The sequence below is a fragment of the Aethalodelphis obliquidens genome, unplaced genomic scaffold, assembly GCF_003676395.1.
Source record: "Aethalodelphis obliquidens isolate GAN/ISIS:26980383/991018 unplaced genomic scaffold, ASM367639v1 scaffold2, whole genome shotgun sequence".
In the NCBI taxonomy this organism is placed as follows: domain Eukaryota; kingdom Metazoa; phylum Chordata; class Mammalia; order Artiodactyla; family Delphinidae; genus Aethalodelphis; species Aethalodelphis obliquidens.
In genome coordinates this window covers 15,628,796-15,652,827 of record NW_020837946.1, presented here as the reverse complement: position 1 = coordinate 15,652,827, position 24,032 = coordinate 15,628,796, and the positions used below count along the sequence as shown (strand labels likewise).

Below are 24,032 nucleotides of genomic sequence, written 5' to 3'. Positions count from 1 at the left end.
TGTGTGTGTGTGTGTATATATATATATATATTTTTTTTTTTTTTTTTAAGCATAAGACCCAGAAAGAGCTGAAAGGCAATATGCAAGAATATTAATAGTGACTCCCCAGGGGAATTTTTTTCCTACTCTAGAGATACCTTTTTAAATTTTTTTTCCATTTTCTACAATAACCATGAAGTACTTTTTATTATTGGGGGAAGTTAAAAGATTGATAAGAAAAATGTGTAAAGCAAAAAAGCATGTAGGGCTTCCCTAGTGGCACAGTGGTTAAGAACCTGCCTGCCAACGCAGGGGAAAACAGGTTCGAGCCCTGGTCCGGGAAGATCCCACATGCCGTGGAGCAACTAAGCCTGTGTGCCACAACTACAGAGCCTGTGCTCTAGAGCCCACGTACCACAACTACGGAAGCCCGAGTGTCTAGAGCCCTTGCTCCGCAACAAGAGAAGCCACCGCAATGAGAAGCCTGCGCACCACAATCAAGAGTAGCCCCTGCTCGCCGCAACTAGAGAAAGCCCGCGAGCAGCAACGAAGACCCAATGTAGCCAAAAATAAATAAATAAATTTATAAACATTTTTTAAAAAGCATGTAAAGAGTGCATTAGCAAAAAGAGTGTTAATTAACCCAAATCCAAAGTTTAGAAAACTAGTTTCTATAAAATGATTTTAAAATATGAATAAGACCCCCACCTCTATTTTTTATGAAACCTGTCTCCTCTTCACCCAACTGGGTGCTATCATGAATGAGATTCGAGAGTAGGAGCTGGGAATCCTCTGTCCAGCCCCAGCTCTCTCACTCAGCGCTGTGACCACAAGCTCTCCGAGCCGCAGTTGATTTGTCTGTATATTAGACGTCCAGATAGAGACAGAGGAAATGGAAAAGTTGGAGGAGAAGAGGAGAAATGGCAGTCGCAGGTTTAGTTCTGTTTTTAATGTAATATGATCCAGTATATTAATAAGCACTTCTCTATAGCAAGGAAAAAGACTAAGCCATGAGCACACTTTCTTTACTCTCTTCTTTCGTTAACAGGTAAACCAGCTGTTAGACGTGGACTCTTTTCTTCAAATTTTCTTTATAATATTTTTAATAAAGCCAAACAATCACAAACAGGGTAGTGCACACCTCCCCACCTTGCTTAAAGAAAGGCATTCCTGAGAAATGGTAAATCTGAAAGGCTATAGAAATCTGTTTTAATTCCCAACTCTCCTAATGTCCCTATTCCATCTTTCTGTAAATATGTCTGGCAAGATATTGATTCACTCAGCCTTTTTTCCTCCAACTTTGCCTAAGGAAACAAGGAGGAGCTTCATATTCTTCATTTCTTTTCTAACTCACTGGAGATGCTACGAGAACTAAGACAACATGGGTTCCTAGTGGTGGGTTGAGGAGGAAATATATGGTAGAAATGCAAGATGTCCTGGATATTTGCAATTTAATAAGTGAGGAATTAACATAATGTGTAAGAGCATAGTAAAGAAATACAGGAGAAGTTGCCTGTGGAATTTTCCATGGCTTGATATTGGAATGATTCCCACCCTACCACCAACTCTGGAATCATAGCCAGGCTTCTTGAAATCAAGGATTAACAGTTTCAAGGTCAAGTGCTAGTACCTCCATTTATATAACACAGTATAATACACTTATACTTCCTATAACATACAAGAGCAGACATCTATAATACAAGAAACTAGGAGCTTCACTTAGAGAATACATGTTCGTGTCATTATTTTTATTATGCTCGAACACTAAGAAATGCCAAAAGAATCCTGGGTCTCACCTTACAGAAGTGGTTCGAGTTGAAGTTTACTTTTATGCAAACTTTCAACTAAATCATGTTCATAAAAAGCTCTTCTATGGCCCCAAATGACTTATAAAACTGCAGAGATAACTACTTCTGATGTTACTTCTAAACTGTGGAAGAAGCTTCTATGCTATAGATCCAGACATTTAAAGATGAATCTATTAATATAAATCCATGATTTTCATGCAAAATCACATTCACAGAGGCGAGCACTTGGAAATTAAATGTATTAAAGTCCTGTAGGAAGCATGTCCATTGTTTTCATGTTGTTATTTTTCAGCTGAGGCGTAAAGCCACCTCTTATTTTTTATCCCAGGATGTGCTATAGGAATCTATGAAACTTAATTACATTCACTGTTACAAAAAAGGATTTATGAACTTTTGCCTTTAGGCAGAAATGTTTATTTCATTGCCTTTGCTATTCATTCTTTTCAACTCCAACGGCTTTGAACTTTTCAGCTGCTCGGAGTTATCACCGTTGTGCAGAGCCCAGGAACTCCACTCCCAAGACGCAGACCACAAGTTGAAGAAAACGAAGAAGGCAAAGATATATGAGTCATTATTTTGGCCACCCTTTGTGCCATTAAAATCTCATTTTCTGCCTATTAGAATGCCCTCTTGGTGTTTAGGCAGCAGTGATAGTCAGTGATTAGTGTGTAATTGAGTATAATTGTCTTTTCACTTTTCATTTGTGTCATTCTGAGCTTCTCTCTGTTTTTCTAACCACCAAGAGGAAAAAGGGGGTTAAGAAAAGATAAAGCTGTTAAAACTCTCACTCTCGGCCCTGAAGAGATTCTCGATTGCAATTATAGATTGCAACCCCTTCGTGACATTTCTCCAAATTCAGCGGGCAGCTCTCCTCGCCACCTGGGCCAAGTGCTCTCTAATAAAATCAAGTGATCTGTATTTAAACAACTGCTAATAATGTCAACCTCAGACAGATGCCACATGTAGGAAATTTAACCAACCCTCTGACATGCAATTATCAAGGCAATTTATTAATATAATCTCTCAAGAAAAGCTCATAGTTCAATGCAAATTAGAAAAACAATTACAACATTCAAATATCTATATATTCCCAAAGAGCAGTAATTCTCCTAATTTGTGCGTTTATAACTCATTTATCCTAGAGTTCTGTAGTCATCAGCTGGGTCTCTCTCCACACAACTTGTGAACCTCCTCTCCAAATACTGTATAAAAGCTTTGGTGTTTTCTAATTAAGTGTTTTTGCTCACAACCCTATCAGCTGACCAAATACCATTAAAAAAAGAAATGTGTGTGAACCTCTTACCCAAAACCCTGAACAAGGAGTGCAGAAGATGAATGCCTTGACAGCTAAGTATAACATACAATCTCTGTGATTACATTAAAAGTCACTTGGATTTTAAGTCTAAGCTACAACTTTTGATGCAGCCCGTAGGAAGGGTGGAGAGAAAGGAAACCAGAAAACTGAAATCATGTGGCTTGTATAAAGAATACATTATGGTTTAAATTTGGCAATTCATTATATGACTGCCTCGGGGAATTGACTATTTGGTTCTGGTATACAGCAAATCGTCTGTCTGGAAACACGGGACTGACCTGAGGTGAAAGGCCATTGCCAATGGCGGGATTCATGGGGTTGGAGGGCCCGGACGGAGGCACAAAGCTGTCTGTATAGCTGGAAAATCCATGCCTGGTGCTGGAGAGGCAGTAGGCAGAGCTGCTGTCCGGGGTGGAAGGAATAGTGCTTTGGTGTACAGTGCTTGGAGGAAGCGGCTGAGGTCTGTGGACCGTGCTGCTGGGATCCGACACGGCTGCAAGGAAGAAGGTCATCAGCCATAAATCTCCTTTGGAGGCCAGCAGAGAAAGTTCAGTACAAAAGTTCACAGTCACCAAGCCATCAGCAGTATATCCTGGTCAGCCACATGTAAATTTCAAACTGTCCTTCTTGACACTCAGGTCTAGAACCACTCATAACAAATACAGCCACATCTCTGCACGTATGTGCAAGTACATAATTTATCTACATAGTTTCAACGCACACTCGCCCAGAACAGAAATTCAGAAATCACATCGACAGTGCGAACAAACCTATTTTGGTAGTGAATGTTATTCATCAACACGAGGATTAACCCATGTAAGAATTGCAAGTCTCAAGCTTCTTATCAAATTTACTTCCAAAGCACCTGAACATTAGTGTCACAGTATAGTTTCGAATGCCTGCAAGGCTATCTTTCATAATGCAAACTAATTTAGTTTTATCATTTATCCCATTCACCTCTATGCACTAAGACAGAGGGACTTTTTATCAAAGCTTACCTTCCCTCTATTCCTACTGCAGTTAGGAGCCGTCACAGAACTTCAGTTAATGGCAGACTGGAGTATAAATGTAAAGTTTTAACAAAGGAAAAGCAAATTGCATGCTTATTTAGGGATGCTGTTTTGTTTTGTTTTAAAATACTGAAACAGTATTATATTACAACACAGTTTATCTAGAGAGATTCAGACAGGTCACAGGACAAACTATGTTTCTGAAATGGGACAGGTATCAGTACTTTCAGGACAACCTGATGTAATGTAATGAGCATACAAACAGCCACAAGGACACCGCAGAAGATTTCACTGCATAAATTAAGCAGCAAGGAACAAGATTGGGCGTTGCATCTTAACCCCCGACTCCATTCCTCCATACCTTGTGGAATAGCTGTGGGCTGGTAAGAGGTCTCGGACAGCTGGTATGTTGGCAGAGTCGGCATGGCCGTGGGAGGGAATCCCCCCGGAATGAGATGGTTGAAAGCCATCAGTTGATTGGCCCCAGCCTGCTTCCTCCATCTTGCACGGCGGTTGCTAAACCAGACCTATGGATTTAATTTAAAATTTGAGGATTTCACTGATGAAATAATAGTACAGTCTTAATGAATTTTTCATGCTAAAACAGATTAAAGGCCCCTTACTGACAGGGCAAATAGACACAAGAGCCCTCCACCTTCTGGGTTGTATTGTCAGGGAAGAAAGGAGAGTTAGATGTCAGGGGTCAGTAGAGGGACTTCGAGGGCCTTCAATGGTCCTGCAGAGCCCCCACGAGCCCGGGGGGTGACCATGGGAAGGGATGGCTAAGCAGGGATGGGAACAACGGGAACTCCCTGCCATCACCATAAGCACCCTCCCACCTTCATGTACCGCAGCATAACGGGGAGGATCCAGGAGTCTGTTTGGCCCCCGCGTGACACATGTCCTAATTTGGTCTTACCTATCACACTAACCCTTGTTTTTTATCGTCTTATCAATGTGTTTGTATCTCTATGGACATTATGTGCACAATTCCTGGAAAGTCATATAAATTAACCAGAAGGATAAATGGAGCTATTCTACCATCCCTTCCAAAGTGTGAGACATTGTGCTGGTCTTCATGGAAATAGATGCTGAAGAGGTAAGTATTTCAAGAAATGAAAGCATTTTATCTATGAAGCTCTTTTAAATAGTGGGTTTATTTATTATTTCTTTCAACAGCAGCTATAAGCACCTATCTTTTCAACAGAGGGCTAAAGGGGTGGATAAGATAGGATCCCTGCGCTCCAGTAGCTTACTGTCTCCTCCTCTAGGAACTCACAGAGTAATCAAGGTCACCAAAATAACTGCTCACAGGAGGTGGAAACTCCATGTTTGAAAATGCAGAGAAATTAGGAGAAGTTTAGAGTGGAGACAAAGTTTCAACTCCTTTTAAAGCTTGGATATGATTTCGAAAAGTGGTCACGCCAGTTGGAAGAGATACAAGAGACCAGCATGTCTAAGAAAAGTTGAGACTTGATTTCCTTATAGAACAAAGTTAACAATTATACAACTTAAATGTAAATTTCAAGTCACAAAACTTTTTTTTATTTTTATTTTTTGCGGTATGCGGGCCTCTCACTGTTGTGGCCTCTCCCGTTGCGGAGCACAGGCTCCGGACGTGCAGGCTCAGCGGCCATGGCTCACGGGCCCAGCCGCTCCGCGGCATGTGGGATCTTCCCGGACCGGGGCACAAACCCGTGTCCCCTGCATCGGCAGGCGGACTCTCAACCACTGCGCCACCAGGGAAGCCCTAAAATTTTTAAAAGAGTGGAGAGAGGAATGTCTCCCTTCTGTAGCAAGAAAGCCCAGTTTAACAGATACTTTGCCAAGGTATCTGCTTAAACTTTTGCCAATCACCCAAGCATTTATCTGGAAAAGAGTTTGGTCATCTCTAACCATGATGCAAGACAGTTGTAAGGAAAGCTATTTGAACTTCCTCAGAACACTAACATTTAATACTCCTTAAGTTTCCAACAGGAAAAGAAGGGAAGTCAATATTTTCCCATGTTGATACATAATTGAATTAGAGTTTTACTTAACTTAAGAAATTGCCACCTGGGATAACAGAACCATTGACAGCACTCAATTTCAGGTCTGTGTCAATTGTTTTCTCAGTGCAAGTCTAAGCGTCTGTTACCGGGACTCCCAAAGGCATCAGGGTAAGAAAACTGTTTTCAGGGAAGTGCTTGGAACAAGCTGGTTAGCCTGAGGAGGCTGGGGGTGAGAAATTAGGGTTGTTTTCATGCCTGAATGCACTGTCCCATACCACGCACTGTGTCATATTTTATAGTATAAAACCTCCAGATTAATGAGGCACACCTGGCTCAGGTGATGGGTTGGTTTTTTTTTTCCTCCCCACACTTATCGAGACCAGCCCATGGGCAGTGCACCTTCAGGTTAATGTACTAGGCTGGGAGGAGAGTTGAATTTCCAAAAGTTCTGATGTGACTTCACTCATTCAGACTTACTGTCTTCAAATCTACTGGTGAGATCCCTTATGAAGAACTCAGAAGCTTGCCACTTCTGACATTATCAGAGCGTGTTGCCAATCTCTCTGTGCCAACTTCCTGCTGTAACTTTTAGATAAGTAAACCAAATGTGATTTTTCCAGTGGGTGGGCTCTGCCTGGTTAGTTGATCAGTCTTAACCTACTTTTGATCTACATTCATGCTAACGCCTCCATAATCCAATTTTTTAAATCAAAAATGTCTTTGCTCAGATAATAAATTAGAAGAAACATCATAACTACAAATCCCTTCAAAACATTAAATCCAAAAGGCTAGGGGTAAAGTTTTGGGGATTTTATTTCCATTTTTCCAAAATGATACAAGTAAATATTGATGACATGGAATAAACCTACCAGGAGTTGGATAAAAATTCTTATAGTTACAATACAGCATATATTATAACTACAATATAAGATGAAGAGAAATAGTTGGGAAGCAAATCTTTACTGAAAAACAAACCTTCAACAGGAGGTTTAAGAGTTTCCCAAAGGAAGGAATTTAAATGTTGTTTAAATTTAGGCTAAATAAATCCAGAGGGCTATTCCTGAGGGAAGCAGGGCTTACTGAAGACTGAGCTGCCTGTCTCTGGCCATTTAACCAGAATTTTCTTTTTTTTCTTTTTTTTTTTTGCGGTACGCGGTCCTCTCACTGTTGTGGCCTCTCCCGCTGCGGAGCACAGGCTCCGGACACGCAGGCTCAGCAGCCATGGCTCACGGGCCCAGCCACTCCGCGGCATGTGGGATCTTCCCGGACCGGGGCACGAACCCGTGTCCCTTGCATCGTCAGGCGGACTCTCAACCACTGCGCCACCAGGGAAGCCCTTAACCAGATTTTTCTATCATCTTGCCCCTGCCAGCCTCTGCATCTCCTAGAACCAGCTGACACTGCCAAAAGAAGCACTAAAGGAAAAATATACTGAAGTTGCAAAATGGGAAACGGCCCTTGCCTTCTTTATGCTTTGAAACTCATAAACATCTATTTTTAATAGGAAAAAAAAATGCCCTTGAAATCACCTTCATTTTAAGTACCCAAACTGGCTATGCACAGTGATCCTGGGGTACTGTTATTAGCCCATCTTTGACTGAAAGACATTCCCTTGCCCTCAGAAGTCCTACCCAACTCTTCCAATATTGTCTGTCTAATTCCTAACAGACAATCAAGTAATAATCTACTGAATGGCTTCTGTAAGTGCAGAATACTGAATACGTTCATCTAAAATGGGTGGAAGGCATCTATGATTCAGTTGTTACTATCACGAGAAACTTTGTTTTGAAAAGAGTAGCAATTGCAACAGAGACAAACTGGCCTTTGATGTTCTGGAGGAGAATATGAGTGTTCCACCAATTTCTTAGCCAGAAGGGCAGGAAGAACAAGTTTTACTAAGCTATCTACCTATTAAATGTCATTCTACGATCTCTAATTCAATGTGATTTCACTCTCCCCACGCAGCATTACCTGGCCTTACACATCACACTTAGCATGGTAAGAAAGTGGGGTGGGAGACATACATTGGTGGATAACTACTCCCAGGCGTGGGTAATTGCTTACAATTGCCTGTATAATATCACACTACATCAGAACCTTCCCTCGCACCAAGTTTTTATTTCATTTGATGAACTGCAGCCTGGTTCATTTTCATCTGCTCCTGGATCTTTCCTACTTGTACGTCTCTCTTCAGAGCCCTTCTACAAAGTCATATTCACGCTTTTGGACATGATATTTAGATCCATTCTGGAGTAATATAATATCAAATGATTTTTTGAAGCAAAATTTAAAATATAACATCATGATAACTAGGGAAAAAAGGTAATGAATCACAAAAGAACAGGTCTTTATAAATTTTTCTCTTCAAGAGTAAAAAAAGTACCAATTTGTTCTCAACAATGAAAGTTGTAAAAAAAACTTAATATTTTAAGAAATACGGTAATACTTTTCATTCACATGGAAGCAGTGCAGACCAGGCAATAGTTGAATCCCACCTTTCCCCACCCCTCACTACCTCTGTGATCTTGAACAATTTGCATAATATCTGTGGGTCTCTGTTTTCTCATCTGCTAAATGGGAGAAATAAAAAACTCCTTCAGGGCTTCCCTGGTGGCGCAGTGGTTGAGAGTCCGCCTGCCGATGCAGGGGACACGGGTTCATGCCCCGGTCCGGGAAGATCCCACATGCCGCGGAGCGGCTGGGCCCGTGAGCCATGGCCGCTGAGCCTGCGCGTCCGGAGACTGTGCTCCGCAACAGGAGAAGCCACAACAGTGAGAGGCCCACGTACCACAAAAAAAAAAAAAAAAAAGCTCCCTCACAAGATTAAGTGAGACAATATAATCAGTTAAATGAGACAATACAATCAAAGCTTGCAAAACACCTAAGAGATACTGTGTTCAGTAAATGTAAGTTATTAAATACAAATGTCACACTGAGAAATCCAAGAATTAGAGACTTGCTTTGTTTTCTAAGCTCTCTGGTCTACAGCCAAAGCCTTTTGTGCCCCTGAGCAAACAGGAAAGTACCCAAATAACACCTCAAATAATTGAACGCCAGTTTGGCTTGAATGGAGGCTTAGGTCCAAATTGCTTCCAAGGTTCATGGATTAGTGTTAATTGTCCCATGGTGTAAGCCTAATTTTGCCCGTCAATAAATTACTGGTTCACATTTTTGGCGTGGTCCTCAAAGGCAATCTAACCTACATTGTTCCAGATGGGTTATTTCAAATGCCATTTAAAAAATGGGAAGAGAATGTAATCATTAATCCTTAGAAAGAGAATTCTCAACAAGATTATAAAATGTTTCATTAAATACTAGAGCTGAGGGGCTTCCCTGCTGGCGCAGTGGTTGAGAATCTGCCTGCTAATGCAGGGGACACGGGTTCGAGCCCTGGTCTGGGAGGATCCCACATGCCGCGAAGCAACTAGGCCCGTGAGCCACAACTACTGAGCCTGCGCATCTGGAGCCTGTGCTCCGCAAAAAGAGAGGCTGCGATAGTGAAAGGCCCGCGCACCGCGATGAAGAGTGGCCCCCGCTTGCCACAACTAGAGAAATCCCTCGCGTAGAAACGAAGACCCAACACAGCAATAATTAATTAATTAATTAATAAACTCCTACCCCCAACATCTAAAAAAAAATGATTTAAAAAAATACTAGAGCTGAAACGAAAGTGCCAATTACAGTACTTTCCAAGTAGGTAAATTCAGGACAAGCTGCTTGTTCCCTGGACCTTCCCACTCACTCCACTCCCTCTCTCCCATATCTCACACGCCCAGCCCTCTTCCCATTGCTGCTACCCAGCCTTGACCACTGTATGGAGAGCAGGTTGGGGAAAGGATGAGCAAGGCTGATGAGGAGAAATGCCACGCTCCTGTGAATGTCAGAAGATCACGACACACATGAAAGCATACTTAACTGCATCTTTATGTATCCCAAGGGCAAACTCCTGCAGAGAATTGTAGGATAACCACATTTTTGCTTTATTATAGAGTTCAGGACCAATATTCTGTACCTATCTTTAAACTATACAGATCTGGGGCTTCCCTGGTGGCGCAGTGGTTGAGAGTCTGCCTGCCGATGCAGGGAACGCGGGTTCGTGCCCCGGTCCGGGAAGATCCCACATGCCGCGGAGCGGCTGCGTCCGTGAGCCATGGCCACTGAGCCTGCGAGTCCGGAGCCTGTGCTCCGCAATGGGAGAGGCCACGACAGTGAGAGGCCCACGTACCGCAAAGAATAAAATAAAAATAAACAATACAGATCTGTTAGATGGCTTTAAACCACCATTGGGCTTCCCTGAGGATCACAAATTACTGATGCTATAAGGGTCCTGAGAGACCATGCATCCTAGGGGGTTTTAATTAAAGGAAAGAACAGGGGGGGATTTCCCTGGCAGTCCAGTGGTTAGGACTTCGCGCTCTCACTGCTGAGGGCCTGGGTTCAATCCCTGGTCGGGGAACTAAAATCCCATAAGCTGTGTGGTGCTGCCAAAAAAAAAAAAAAGAAAGAAAGAAAGAACAGGAGGTGGTGATTTTTGGGAATATGATGAGAACTAGGGGCCCTCTCCCTATTTAACACTTGTGTACACACACACACACACACACACACACACACACAGGCAAAGGCACAACATTTGTGCACAAATCTCAAGTTTCCCAGATCTCCTGAAGTCCATCCATGATTATCCTGCTCATCCATGGACCCAGACTAAGATCATCTGATCTAAACCCCATATTTTCAAATTTGTATTTAAATTTAAAAACCTGAAGTCCAGCAGGATTACAGCAAAATTGTGACTTGCCCAACAAAACATTTTTGGCAAAGCTGAAACCAAAACCCACATCTTCTGACTCCTAGTTAAATGCTTTTCCACAAGCAGCTTCCTTTCCGGTCTTCCATTACCTGGGTGGTAAGAGAACAATGCTTGCCTACTTCTTGGAGTTTTAGATGGAATATTTACTAAAACTTTTACACATCATAAATGTCTGCAAGTCACCCTTCCTTACAAAACTTTAGTGCTCGCCCTTATTTGCATAGTAACAGCTACCCAGGAGGTGAATTAGGCAAATTAGTCTTTGCTGTACAATCATTCTTAGTCTGTGTACTCAGATTTGACTCTGATAAATATAACATAGCTACTGTCTAAACAAATTTTTATGGAATACTGACATAGGTCTAATTTATTAAAGCTTTAGTCTCATTTTTATCCAGAAGGGTTTAGAAGGTGTTTTTTTTTTCCCCCCTCTGGGAGGAAAAAAAAAGGAATGTAGACACATTTGGGTTTTTTGTTGGGGGGGGGGTGCGGTGTTTGGTGTTAGGTTTTCCCAGGTGCCCCAAATTAAAATAACTCACACTCTCTGGCTATCACTCAAACTGAGTTGACTTTGCTACTGCTTTCCCAGATCCTTCTAAAAACTAAAGGATTTTGTTCTGGCATTTTAATCAGTGATTAACTACTCCCTTCTTTTTCCTGCTGGGTTAAGTAAAAGATCCATATGCCGGGTGTTGTAGGGAATTTGTTAGGCTGTAGATCATAGCTGTGGTGCAAGACGTGATGTGTCTCAAGGGAACTAATGAAGCCATAAGGAATGCAAAGAGTCACCGGGTTAAAGCCACATTAGGACAGCTGTTAGGTTAATGAGGGCCCCGCTCTGGAGAGGAGGTCACTGTATAGAAAAATATGAACCACTCTTTATTGGTTTGATCCCATGTCCTCTGGAAGTTAATGGGCCATTCTTATTCTCCTTTGACGTTCACTGAGCCAGATGCGAGTGCCGGGCACTGTACAAGCTGCATGCGGTTGAGATTAACTCTGTCCCCCCATCCTTGTCTTTGGCAAAAGCAACAATGAACGAGGGAGAGCAACACAGCACGCTCTTTTCAATTTTCCATCACTCTCTTTGTTTGATTTCTTTACAGCCAATGTTTATTTTTTGACTCTGAGTTCGGAACTGATCTTCAGTCTATCTTAAGGATAGACCCAGTATGTGGGCTTGGCCAGCCAGAGAGGATAAGGACCAGATCCTGGAATATAGTGGGCACTCGGTAAAGGTTTGCCAAAAGAATGGAAGAATGAATGGACCTCCCTTTCCATTTAAACCAGGTGATCACATAACTATAATAAAAACAAATAGATTTGATATATGTAATATTTGTAGCATTATTATATATATTATAATACATACACTGTATATATTACCATGAAATAATGTGATATTTATATATATGTCTATAAATATCATCATGATTTGTGGTCAGCGGTGGCCATTTCTGGGAAGGAGCGCTATATCACAGTGGAATAGGCAGAGGGATTGAATAGCTCCAGCTGTAAAACATTTGTGTTGCAAACCCCAGCATATCTGTGACTCTTCCCTACACTCACCTTTGCACCCACCTCCAGCTCACACAATCAGCTGCCTGCCTTCCACCTTTCAAGGCAGTTCTCTCCTTTCCATCCTCACTGCCACTGACCTACTTCAGAAACCACTGAAAAGTTTGCCGCTGTCCATGTACCACCCCTAAACTCCACAGAGTGCCTGGTACATAACAAGGATTCCTGAAATGACGAGTGAATAACCTGAGTTGACACACTTCTGTATGTTATATCTGACATAATCATATTCTCCCCATAATGATAACCAAAGTTAAGAATGAACATTTTCATAAGTACCAAAAAATAAACACTAAGAATACAAAGAGAGCAAATAGATTTTCAAGTAATCATATTCCTTCCTGCCACCCTAGCACTCCCTACCCTTAACCAAATTGAACTATTCACTGTGTTCTCAACACGACTAGAGTGAAAAATGAAAGGTCATCTGATATGCAACTCATGTGCTTCCGACTCTGTGCTTTTGCTCATTATTCTGTATTACCAAAATACTCTCCCAACCTCCCTGTCCAATGAATATCTATCTAAACTCAAAAGGCCATCTGAACCCTCCCTTCTTCATGATCCCCTCTTGTTTACTCCAATAAAATCTCACCCTTTCCTCTTCTCGACTCTCACTGCACTTCAGCTCTCTCTAACGCACTTATCATCTCGGCTTTGTTTTTAAATTATTCATGCGTTTACTTTATTACCCATTAAATACTAGTTCCTTGAGAAATTTGTGTTAATTCATCTTAGTGTTCCTTGGCCTTCCTAGCACTGTGATGATCAGAAAGAAAGTCAAGTTGAAGGAAACGATCCCTCTGACTTGGCTCTGCAGGCTACGAGAGGCTATTCCAAAATAGTCTGTGACAGGAGAGGTAGTGTTGGGAAAGTGTCGATGCTTATGGGAAAGTGTCGATCAATCTGGAGACCACATCAACTGCCTAGTTCGCTGCTGGGTCCCCAGCCTCACTCTAACTATGAACATCAAGTATCTGGCAATAACATGACGTTTCCAGACAAGGTAACTTCACTCCTGGGGCAGTAGGGGGTTCCAGGATATCCTGAGGCATTTGTAATCTTTCCAACCATGCTTTACTACCTTGAGAAGAAAGTTCATTACTCATAATGAAACATTATTCTATCACTCAATAGAAACATATTACACCAAAGTAGCCTTTCCAGAGGGTTCAGAACACTTCTGAGTTGAAAAGATAATTTAAAATGTTCTTTAAATAATATAGTTACTTGCAATGCTTCTAGACTTAAAGGAAGGGATTTTACCTTATATAACTTTGCACATCTTCATAACTGAAAGGCCATAGGGAGGAAGTGTATGGAATCCAATTACCTCGATCACTTACTAGCTACATGACTTTGGGTAGCTACTTAAATAGTCTGAGTCTCAGCTTCCTCATCTATAAATTGGGGATATTAATAGCACCAACCTAGGGTTTTAACGGTGAGTAAATGAACTGATTCTTATAAAGCATTTAGAACAGTGCCTGCCACAGAGTAACCACTCAAAATTTTGCTATTATCTATGTACCACCCCCAAAGTCTATACAGCGCTTGGTACATAACAAGGATTCCTGAAATGATGAATAAATAATGTGAATTGACACCCTTCTCTGTGATACATCGGATATAATTACATTCTCCTCATAATGACAACCGAAGTCTAAAATAAGAATGTATACTTTCATAAATACAAAAAAAAATACTAAGAATACAAAGAAAGCTAATTAAATGGATCACAGTTTTAAATCTATACATATAAAATACTTGTATCAAATAATGTGATAGAAAAGAAGGCAAATGTAGCCATCACATCAATCAATTTAATGGGACTTATCAACCTATTAAGAGGAAAAGGAAAACTTTCTGACTGGTTAGCAAAGTAATATGTTGCTGTATACCACAGACATACCTTGGGGGAGATGGCGGGGCAGGGGGCGAGGGGGGGGTGTTGGCAGGAGGTGCTTGGACCAAGCACATGCCATAAAATGGAAACGGAGGTCATGACGTCGTTATCACGACACGGCGAAATATGAAGGAAAGAAATGAGAGAGAAAGGAAGAACTTTATAATGTGAGAGGCTGCCATTCACAATGAAGGACCATTCCTGATATATTTACCTTCTTGGTCTGAAATATGGTTTAGAGGAGAAGACACTCTTGTTTCCTGTGTGGGTTTAAGCAGGAAGGGGATGTTTGGACGTCAGTACCTGTACTCGGGCCTCGGTGAGCTTTGCCCTCTGGGCCAGTTCCTCCCTAGTGTAAATATCAGGATAGTGAGTTCTTTCAAAAGCCCGTTCCAGTTCTTCAAGCTGCTCTGCTGTGAAAGTGGTTCGGCTCCTGCGCTGTTTCCTCTTGAGCGGTAAATCTGGTTCAGAGTCGATGTCAGAGCCTTCATCTGATTGGGGTGCCGAGGCTAAAAGCACAGGAGAAAAAAAGTGATCAAATGTGAATCAGAAAACAAGTCTGGGGAGTTCACTGGTGGCTGAGCGGTGAGGATTCAGCACTGTCACTGCCATGGCCCGGGTTCGATACCTGGTCAAGGAACTGAGATCCCACAAGCTTCTTGGAGTGCCAAAATATGAAAAAAAAAAAAAAAAAAACAGTCTGACCAAGCTATAATGATTCAAATCCTAGTCTAAAGTACATTCCCAATGTCCTCCCACTGACACAAAGCCCCTCCTTGCAGTATTACATTATTAAATGGTATTTAATCTCTTCCCCTATCCCATCTCCAAGGCCCCCAGGCAGAAATAATGGCTCTCTGCACCTGTCATTCTAAGCCCATTATGAACTCTTAGAAAGCAGAGACAGGCCTTACTCCATGTTTCTGGCCCATGTCCTTAGCCTTTAATGGGTACTCCGTTCTTGTCTAATAAATGAATCACATTTAATCTGGTTCCTGATCAATCTTCACCAGCCTTTAGACCAGGAAAAAATTTGTTAAAGAGTGATTTTTTTAATTAATATTCCAAAACCGACTTCGTATCTAAAAAGGCAATAATCATAAACTAGTGCAGGATTCCTGTAAATTTGTAGACTGTACTGCTCCTATAAGAAACACCGTGTTAAATTTACTCTCTCATTGCCAGATATTAGGAAATGCTTTAAGGAGAGTTTAGATATTGTTAATGCAAATCTCAAGAACAGACTCAGGAAGAAGCAGGCATAGTCTACGAAACTGTTTCTAAACAGAAGTTCAGAGTCTGGGTCTGAGAGGCAGCTGCTTAGGACCGCTGCCTAGTTTGAGGAGCGCAGTGCAAAATAAAAACGCAGGACCCCCATGTTCACAGGTTATCACGAATTTCAAGATGGCAACTACAGAGCATAAAACTAAGCACGGGGCCTTCTGCACATGGGGCCCTGAGTGACTGCATAGGCCACACGTCCCTGAAGCCAGCCTTGCTACAGGCCCCCTCCTCACCAAAGCTTGAATTTGCCTGTATGAGCACGCATCAGGAAGGAGACCTTCCAGTTTTAGTATGCAGGCGCCCAAGAAACCGGAGGAGGAGTTGGGAAATTAAGTCGAAATTGGCATTAATGATGCAATTTAGCGTCTGTGAGTTGTGACAGTAGAGTACCTGTTGGCCAACAGCAGGTTCTTCAGATTGAGGATGCACCAGACATAGGGCTCTCGGTAGGAGAGCAGCCCCCTCCCAGAGGCCTGGCCCTCAGGACAGTGGCAGAGGTTGTCAGAGGGCTACCAGGCCACAGACTCTTGAGTGTAGCGTGGGAGCCAGAGCAGCCTTGCCCCTGAACACATGCAAATGCTCTCAAAACTTCCCAAATAACTGGAGGATCCTCTGGGGAAGAGGCTGAGGTGTGCTGTCAGCAAATGAGGAGAGAAAGCCAGAAAATTGTAGATGACTAATGTCAACGTCAAGGTAACTCATCTCCGCCCCCCAGGCTGGTAGAACCTGGGGAAATGCCGGAAGCGCTAGAAGCGATCCTAAAATGAAGTATCTCCTATACTACTAATTCTCTTTTCTCTTAAGCTCAAACTTAGTTCTGCCCTATAGAAATTTAAAATTTCATTTTACTTCAGTATAAATTATAAGCTGCCCCAAAAGGTACACATCCAAAATAACCCACAAATATAATTTTAAGTTTTCTAATATTTTAGTCCTTCTACATTTTATTCACATTCAAATACTGTGAAATTAAGAGAGTAAATTAATAATATATATGACAAATCAAAGAAAACCGATACTGGCACATAAAAGCAAAAGGGAATTATAATATGTAATGCTCTACTGTATGTTAGCCATTAAGCTTGGTTTTTCAATTGTTATCTAATTTAATGTAAAATGGTCTAATTTAATATAAATCTTATTTTAGGAAATGTTAGTATTAACTGAAAGAAAGAAAAATAGACTTTAAGTATGCTAACACTTTACAGGAGTATTAACATGCTAAGAAATATGTCATTCATTGCATTATAAACTTCAAAAGCAGCCAATACAACTTACATGTGTATACCTTTAATAAACGTGAACCAAATTAAAAGAACAATAATTTGTGCCTAATTGTAGGGCAGCGGTTCTCAAACCTCTGGAGCATCAGAATCCCTGGAAGAACCTATTAAAAACCAGATGGCTGTCCCCTCTTCTTATTCCATACGTCTGGGGTGGGCTCTGAGAATTCACATTTTTAACACATTCCCTGGCGATTGACGCTGATGTTACTGATCCTGGACAGACACTTTGAGAACGCTCTGCAGAACATTTCAGATTAATTATTCACTTCCCCCTCAAAATTCCCAAGCATATAAAATATTTTCTGCCACAATTTATCCAAAAAATTGCTCCCACCTGTATTTTTTTCCGTTATAAATAATATACTCCCCAAGAAACAGATTACTCATTCCCCTAAGAAGAAAATAAATTTTTATAAAATGTTTTCCTTCCATGCTTCCAGTTTCTGTTGCCCTGACTTTTCTGTCTAAAGTGAATTCAGGTGAAAAACTCAACAGCATTTAAGAACTGACCAAAATCTCTCCTCTGCCTGTGAGAACCTTAAATCTTTGCTTGCACTTTCTCTTACTATGATCCCATTAGGATAATAGTATGTGGAAATTTTCATGTTTCCTTTGGGAGTCTCTGGGGCTAGTAAATCCTCCCAAGTAAATATGATGTGCCATGCACTGTCAGGTCAATTAATCAAAATCATCGCTGGTTTCTGGAGAAAGAGGGCTGCTTAGATGTACAAGTACCAACCAGAGTTAATTCTGAGGGTCAAGACCACTGTTTCACCTTAACAATTAACATCCCCCAGAATAGAAGCTCTATGAGCTCAAGACCCTTCCTTTGCCTTGTTCATTGCTAGAATTACTGCTGGAACATAATAGGTGCTCAATAAATACATGCTGAATGACTAGAAGTACAGGAGAAAAATTAAGTTTTGAACCAAAACTCACTTTTCTGTCACAATTTTACATCTTTAAAATGGAAATTCTGCTCTTTTGAGTCACCCAACTACCACTTATAGATGAGCTTTGGGGCGGGGGTTGTGAGTCCTTGAAAATTACTTGGAAATTCTTGCAAGTACTTGCATGCCTGAATTTTTCTAGGAAATAATTACCAATTTTTTCAAAGAGGATTGTGATTTTTAAAAAAAGATGAAGAACCACCAACAGTCAGTGATAAACAAGACTCAAGACTATCTGAGTTCAATAGCACAGCCCTTACCACCAAAAATAAATTTTTCTTTAACAAGCTAGCAAATTACTACTTTTATTCCTAGACTGTTTATTCAAAAGCAATCCAAAGGTTCCATCTAACTAGGAAAAACTCCAAATAGCACCATTTTAAAGACACTGAGGAAACGATTTGCCTGATTTTTCTGCTAGAAAATTATCTGAACCAGCTGATCATTTTTGACACGATGAAGCCACAACCTTACAAGTCAATTCTAACTTTTCCCCATCTGTAAACTCCAAAAGGATGTGGGCTTTAAAAAATGTTCAGTCAGCAACCCTAGATTAATCTACCAGCTAGGAAATACTAGCTCTTTCTAAAGATGGAAACACTACCATTTCTTATACTACTCAATAGAATTAAAATGTTTTTTGTGTTTTTTTTTTTAATTTATTTTATTTTTGGCTGCGCTGGGTCTTCATTGCCGCGAGCAGGCTTTCCCTAGTTGCGGTGAGCAGGGTCTACTCTTCATTGCAGTGCACAGGCTTCTCATTGCAGTGGCTTCTCTTGTTGCGGAGCCCGTGCTCTAGGCAGGTGGGCTTCAGTAGTTGTGGCTCACGGGCTCTAGAGCGCAGGCTCAGTAGTTGTGGCGCACGGGCTTAGTTGCTCCGCGGCATGTGGGATCTTCCTGGACCAGGGCTTGAACCCGTGTTCCCTGCATTGGCAGGTGGATTCTTAACCACTGCACCACCAGGGAAGCCCTAAAATGTATTATTTACACAGAACATGGTTCACAATAATGTCCTAAATTTGAATCATTCAGTTTTTACCAAAAACAAGTCTAAAACTTAAATCCCATTTTAATAGCACAAATTAAATCAATCCGTTGAAGTTCTATTTTACATATTTAACTTTACTCAAGATACTGGAACAAATTCGATACTAGATACCAAGTATCTAATCTTGCTAAATATTTCAGCAAAGTAAAAACAAGGCCTTTCTTTCAGACAGCTTGACAGAAAGAAATTATTTTTTTTCTGTGAATAATATTTAAGCTATGACTTGAAAACTACAAGCAGTGTTAGCAAGACAGTTATCTAAATGCTAATAAATTGCCAGGATATAGCAACTAGATTAAATATAATTTCTTCAGTCTATTTATACTGTCTGGCCTTAATTTTTTTTTTTTTTTTTCGGTACGCGGGCCTCTCACTGCTGTGGCCTCTCCCGCTGTGGAGCACAGGCCCCGGACGCACAGGCTCAGCGGCCATGGCTCACGGGCCCAGTCGCTCCACGGCATGTGGGATCTTCCCGGACCGGGGCACGAACCCGTGTCTCCTGCATCGGCAGGCGGACTCTCAACCACTGCGCCATCAGGGAAGCCCTGGCCTTAATATTAAAGGGAGACTTTCATACATTTAAGTTGCTCAGTCACATTCTACACCTGCCTTCACAAAGTTTGCTTTACTGTTCTTTAGAGATATTGTCCCCTAATTTGAAATTCCAGAATAGTTCTCATAAGAAAATCCATATCAATACATAATACATGGTCCTTTAAGTGGAGATTTTATTGTTTTAATTGCATAAAAATTCTCAGATTTTATCCTAATCCATATTCTTATCAGACTTTGAAAGTTTTGACTCTATTACCAAAACCCCTTCACAATCCATTCTCTGACTTATACATTTGTTTAACTCAATGTCACCAATGAACCTGAAGCAAACCTTCCCAAGAGGTGGAGAATTTCTCTCCTTTCCTTACGTAACTACACAAAAACCCGTGAAGTAAATACTCACCCCAGAAAAAGGAAAGATTCAGAGAGGTTATTCAGGTCACACAACTTGGAAACTGGGATTTGACCCAGGTTTATGGGACTTCGGAGAACTCTCTCTCATCTAGCCTGGAGTGTTCTAAATAGGTGTCGAGTTTCTTTATCACACACACACACACACACACACACACACACACACACACACACACACACACAAACAGTCCCCTTTTGAAGAGGAATACCGGAAACACACCAAAACAGGAATCCCAATGTAAAGCATTTAGCTGATTGCCACTACTATTCTTATTTGTCCCAAATTTTCAAAACTTCTTAGAACCAAATGAAATTGACAGAAATACAACAGTTTAATCAATAGTATATGCCAAATCAATTTCCCAATTGAATTTAATTCAACAAATATTTATTGAATTCTTTATATATTCAAAGTATAGATGTTTAACGACAATAAAGCACTAAGAAATGGATCAATTTTCCAAGATATTGAATGAATTTAAGAAATTAAAGCAGTCAGTCTGACCATGTGCAGTCTCCATTAATAATCATCACAGACGCTTAGTTCTAAGATCCAGGGTCAATAGGGAAAATACTACTGTTCACAAGCAGTTGAACTGATCACTCTGTTTATATCTTTATTAAAGTCGTCTTTTTTGATATTAAAGGCACCTTAGTGAAAGGATATCAAGAGCTGTAAAGTAACCTCAAATTCTTTTTAGGCAAAAGCGTAGGAATAAAAACTTGAAATCTGTTGGGATATTCACAAGTTATTCAGCAGAAACCTCAGCGTGATCACCAGGAAAATGTCACCTCTCACCCAGGTGCCTGAGTGTTTCAACTCTGTGCTTTATTCTTAATTTTAAAAGAAGCTCATTTCTTCTTTTTCTATGTAAAGCTAATTCTAGGTCTTAGGAGCAAAATTTTTAGTTATCCCAATCATCTCACATTAACTCCCCAAATCAACCTTGGGAAAATGGACATTTTCTGCTTAAAGAAAAAAAAAAAAAGATCAAGCATAGGCAACAATCATACCCCACAGGATTACAAATTCTTCTTTCGGAAACAAATCAAACTGGGAGGAGAAGGCAGAAGTATTACCACCAGCGGACCAACCATGAAGTTTAATTAAAGAAGGAATTACAGAATTAGAGAGTATGTCTTTGTCCGTTAACCCCTTGTGACCTCTTCTATAGCCTCAGGAAATATTTCATCCTAGTTAATGCTATTATACATGAGATCTTACCTCAATTTTATAGGGATTTAGTCACGTGGAATTCTATAATTATTGGTTTCCAGACCAGTATAATTCAGAGATGGGAGACAGGCAAAAAATGGAGAGCCAAAATCATTCACAAGCATGCACTTGGCACACTGTCTTTCTTCTCAGCAAGACTTTTCATCTGAATAATTAAAGAATCAAAACATGACAACCATTTAAACTCTATGTTTTCCCCAGATATAACACAATGCAATTTACAGACACGGGAGGAGGTGGGGGGAATCTCTCTCTGCAGGTTTTGAGGCTGAACTTCCTTGGTCAACTGTCATTTATTCTAAGACAGCCTCAGACCAAATCAGATGGTCGTCCCATCTGTACTAACCTTTCCAAGCAAAACCTGTCAGCGTCGGCACTCGAAGCTATGTTTCACCGATGAAAGAACAAGATACAGATAAAAATCGTGCCTAAGAGCCCCACAAGGTGGTTTCACCCTGTGTCAGACAGCATGAAGGTATTTCAGAAGTATATCCCATGAGGTCTTTAACGGGTCAACTTGAAGTTGGATGTACTTACTTGGCTAATTGTAGAATGTCTCCTGTGTTTGTGAGTTTCACCATTCAACACCAAGGGGACAATGGGACAACTAACTGTTTTCTGATCTGAAATAGCCCTTTTACACTGAGAGAGATGTGAATGACCTCTCTCGTGTTTACTCGGGTGAAAATCAGGAAGAGTCTGATATTCCCTCACAGACCCAGAGTAAATGACAAATGACACTTTCCCTTTGTGATCTTTGGGATTTTTGTTGACTTATTTGGAGGCTTTTGTTGGATCCCAAGAAATGGCCTGTGGCCGAGGCCTATTCTACCGATTTCCACGCTCCATCTGTGGAATCCATCAATGGAGCGTTTACCCTCATTCAGGGCTCTGACACCTGCCTGGCAGGGAGCAGCAGACACAAAGAAAGCCGGAGTGGATGAGAAAGGGGAGGTTGGGTGTTTTTTTTTTTCCAGAGGAGGGAGGAGGGGGAGGTTGAAATGGAAGCACAGTAGGGGTTAATCCAAGCCAGTTGAGAGACTTCAGCACCTGGAAGCTTCTCTGCCACATTAATTCACAAGCTAAGAAGTAATCGGCAACATTATTTTTTTTAATGTTTTTAAATTGTATATACGTCAAGAGAAGGAAAAAAGAAGAGACCCCGCTGAAAGGAACAAACCAAAGATTTACAACAAAACCCTAAAGTAGATCTAGAAAGCGTGTGTGACCTAACAAACTCAAGCTATCTAATGAACTTTCCAGAATTCCTAACTCAGAACTAGGATTTGAGTAATTGTGACCATGATCGTTGATAAACTAGGAGAGAGAGTTTATAACCTGATCAGTGGCCTCTTGGCGGGTGGCGGTGGGGGGGGGGGGGGCAGGGGGTCTTGTTTTGCTTTTATTGCCTCTACAACTTCTCCCCCAATTTGCCAGCCCAAAAATCTTTAGCAAGTGCAAAAAAAAAAAAAAAAAAAAAAGCAGGACAGTGTATGGCAAGAATATTCTGGGCTCTCTCTCGGAAAGGTTCTTTTAAGAACTCTAAATCTAATTAAGACCCTCCAGCCATTCACCTACTCTCGTTCCCGCCCAGCAGTCCCCATCTGGGGGCTGCAGAAATGTAACGCCGGTCCCCTCCCCTCTGACCCAAGCCCTTCCCTCGGAAGCCGCCTTCTCACAGCACGGGGTCATTAGAAGGAAAATAAGCTCCTGCCAGGTTGGTGCTAATCAAAATAGCGCAAATAAACCCTGACACTCAACAACTCCCCGAGTCCCTGCTGCCCTGGGAGGAGAGTACAGATTGGTTATGAATATGGCCGGCCGCGGGGGCAGTCCAGGACGGCCGCGTGTGCTCCGGGGCCCGAGAGTGACTTGAAATGCACAACATGGACCATTGGGTGTTTATTTAAGATAAGGGCTGACAAGCAGAGGCTGGCTGAACGGCCAAGCTGCCTCCGAGGCAATGAGCTGCGTGGCCCTAAAGACCCCGGATCCTGAGGTTCTAATAACATTGAATTTCAGGTGTGTGTTGGATCTCAATCCACGTTACACTGAGGAAATGTAATCCGGTGGAGTTCCCTCCTAACAGCCACTACCTGACCATTAGTCACTTAAAAGGCCTCCTTTGTAACAACACAGCTAGAAAGAAAGGCTATTTCTCCTTCACTTATTGCAGCCCCGCTAGTGATTATTTTTAGTAGCTGTATTCGTTGATGTGTTTAAGTAAAAACATGTTTGTGCCCTTTCTTTTCCCCGACACAAGCAACATGTTGCTTAAAGGAGCCACAAAATCCCAAGCAAACTGCTGTTTCAGCACCTCCTTCCAAAGGCATAAAGTGAAGAAGGAATCGTTACTACTTTTGGGGACCCTGACAGTGACCCAGATTAACCCAGTGGCTTCTTAAACCCTTTATTTTGAGATTTACGTGTGTGTAACAAGAATCCTTTTAACGAAATGAATCTCTCTCATCAAGCAAAGATGAAGCCACACTTCCCTAACCGACCCCGGGAAATGATTTCTACTCGCAAATATTTGTTTTCAATGGCTTTTTGAAACTTCGTGGTAACCACCACCAGCGTGTTTCAAAGAGAAAAAAAGAAAATGTGCTGCTATTCAATTAGGAAAACCGATTAGTTAACTAATTAGTCAGCTAACAGCATTCTAAGAATAGTCTCCCCTGATAAGAACTTTCCTCCCTCAAGAGCTTAAAAGTCAGTCATAATTAAAATTAAGAGCCAGAGCTCTCTCCCTGCTAAAGTCTCCATGTCTCTAAAAGCAGTAAGCTAGGTTTTGGTTTACTGGGACTGGATTGCAGGGAGCAAAGAAAGGTAATTTGCACACTGAAGGGGAACAGGAAAACAGT

At 41.3% G+C, this 24,032-nt stretch overlaps 1 protein-coding gene across 2 annotated transcripts in view; it reads right to left on the bottom strand.

Annotated features, from left to right (window-relative positions):
- PAX3 (paired box 3) overlaps positions 1-24,032 on the bottom strand; it is a 96,499-nt gene that overhangs the window by 16,808 nt on the left and 55,659 nt on the right. For both annotated transcript variants that reach the window (XM_027120314.1, XM_027120320.1), the window contains exons 5-7: positions 14,701-14,906; positions 4,474-4,639; positions 3,381-3,595 (exon numbers count right to left, since the gene is read on the bottom strand). In XM_027120314.1, coding sequence (XP_026976115.1) covers positions 3,381-3,595; positions 4,474-4,639; positions 14,701-14,906 — 587 coding nt within the window. The remainder of the gene's footprint in view (positions 1-3,380; positions 3,596-4,473; positions 4,640-14,700; positions 14,907-24,032) is intronic.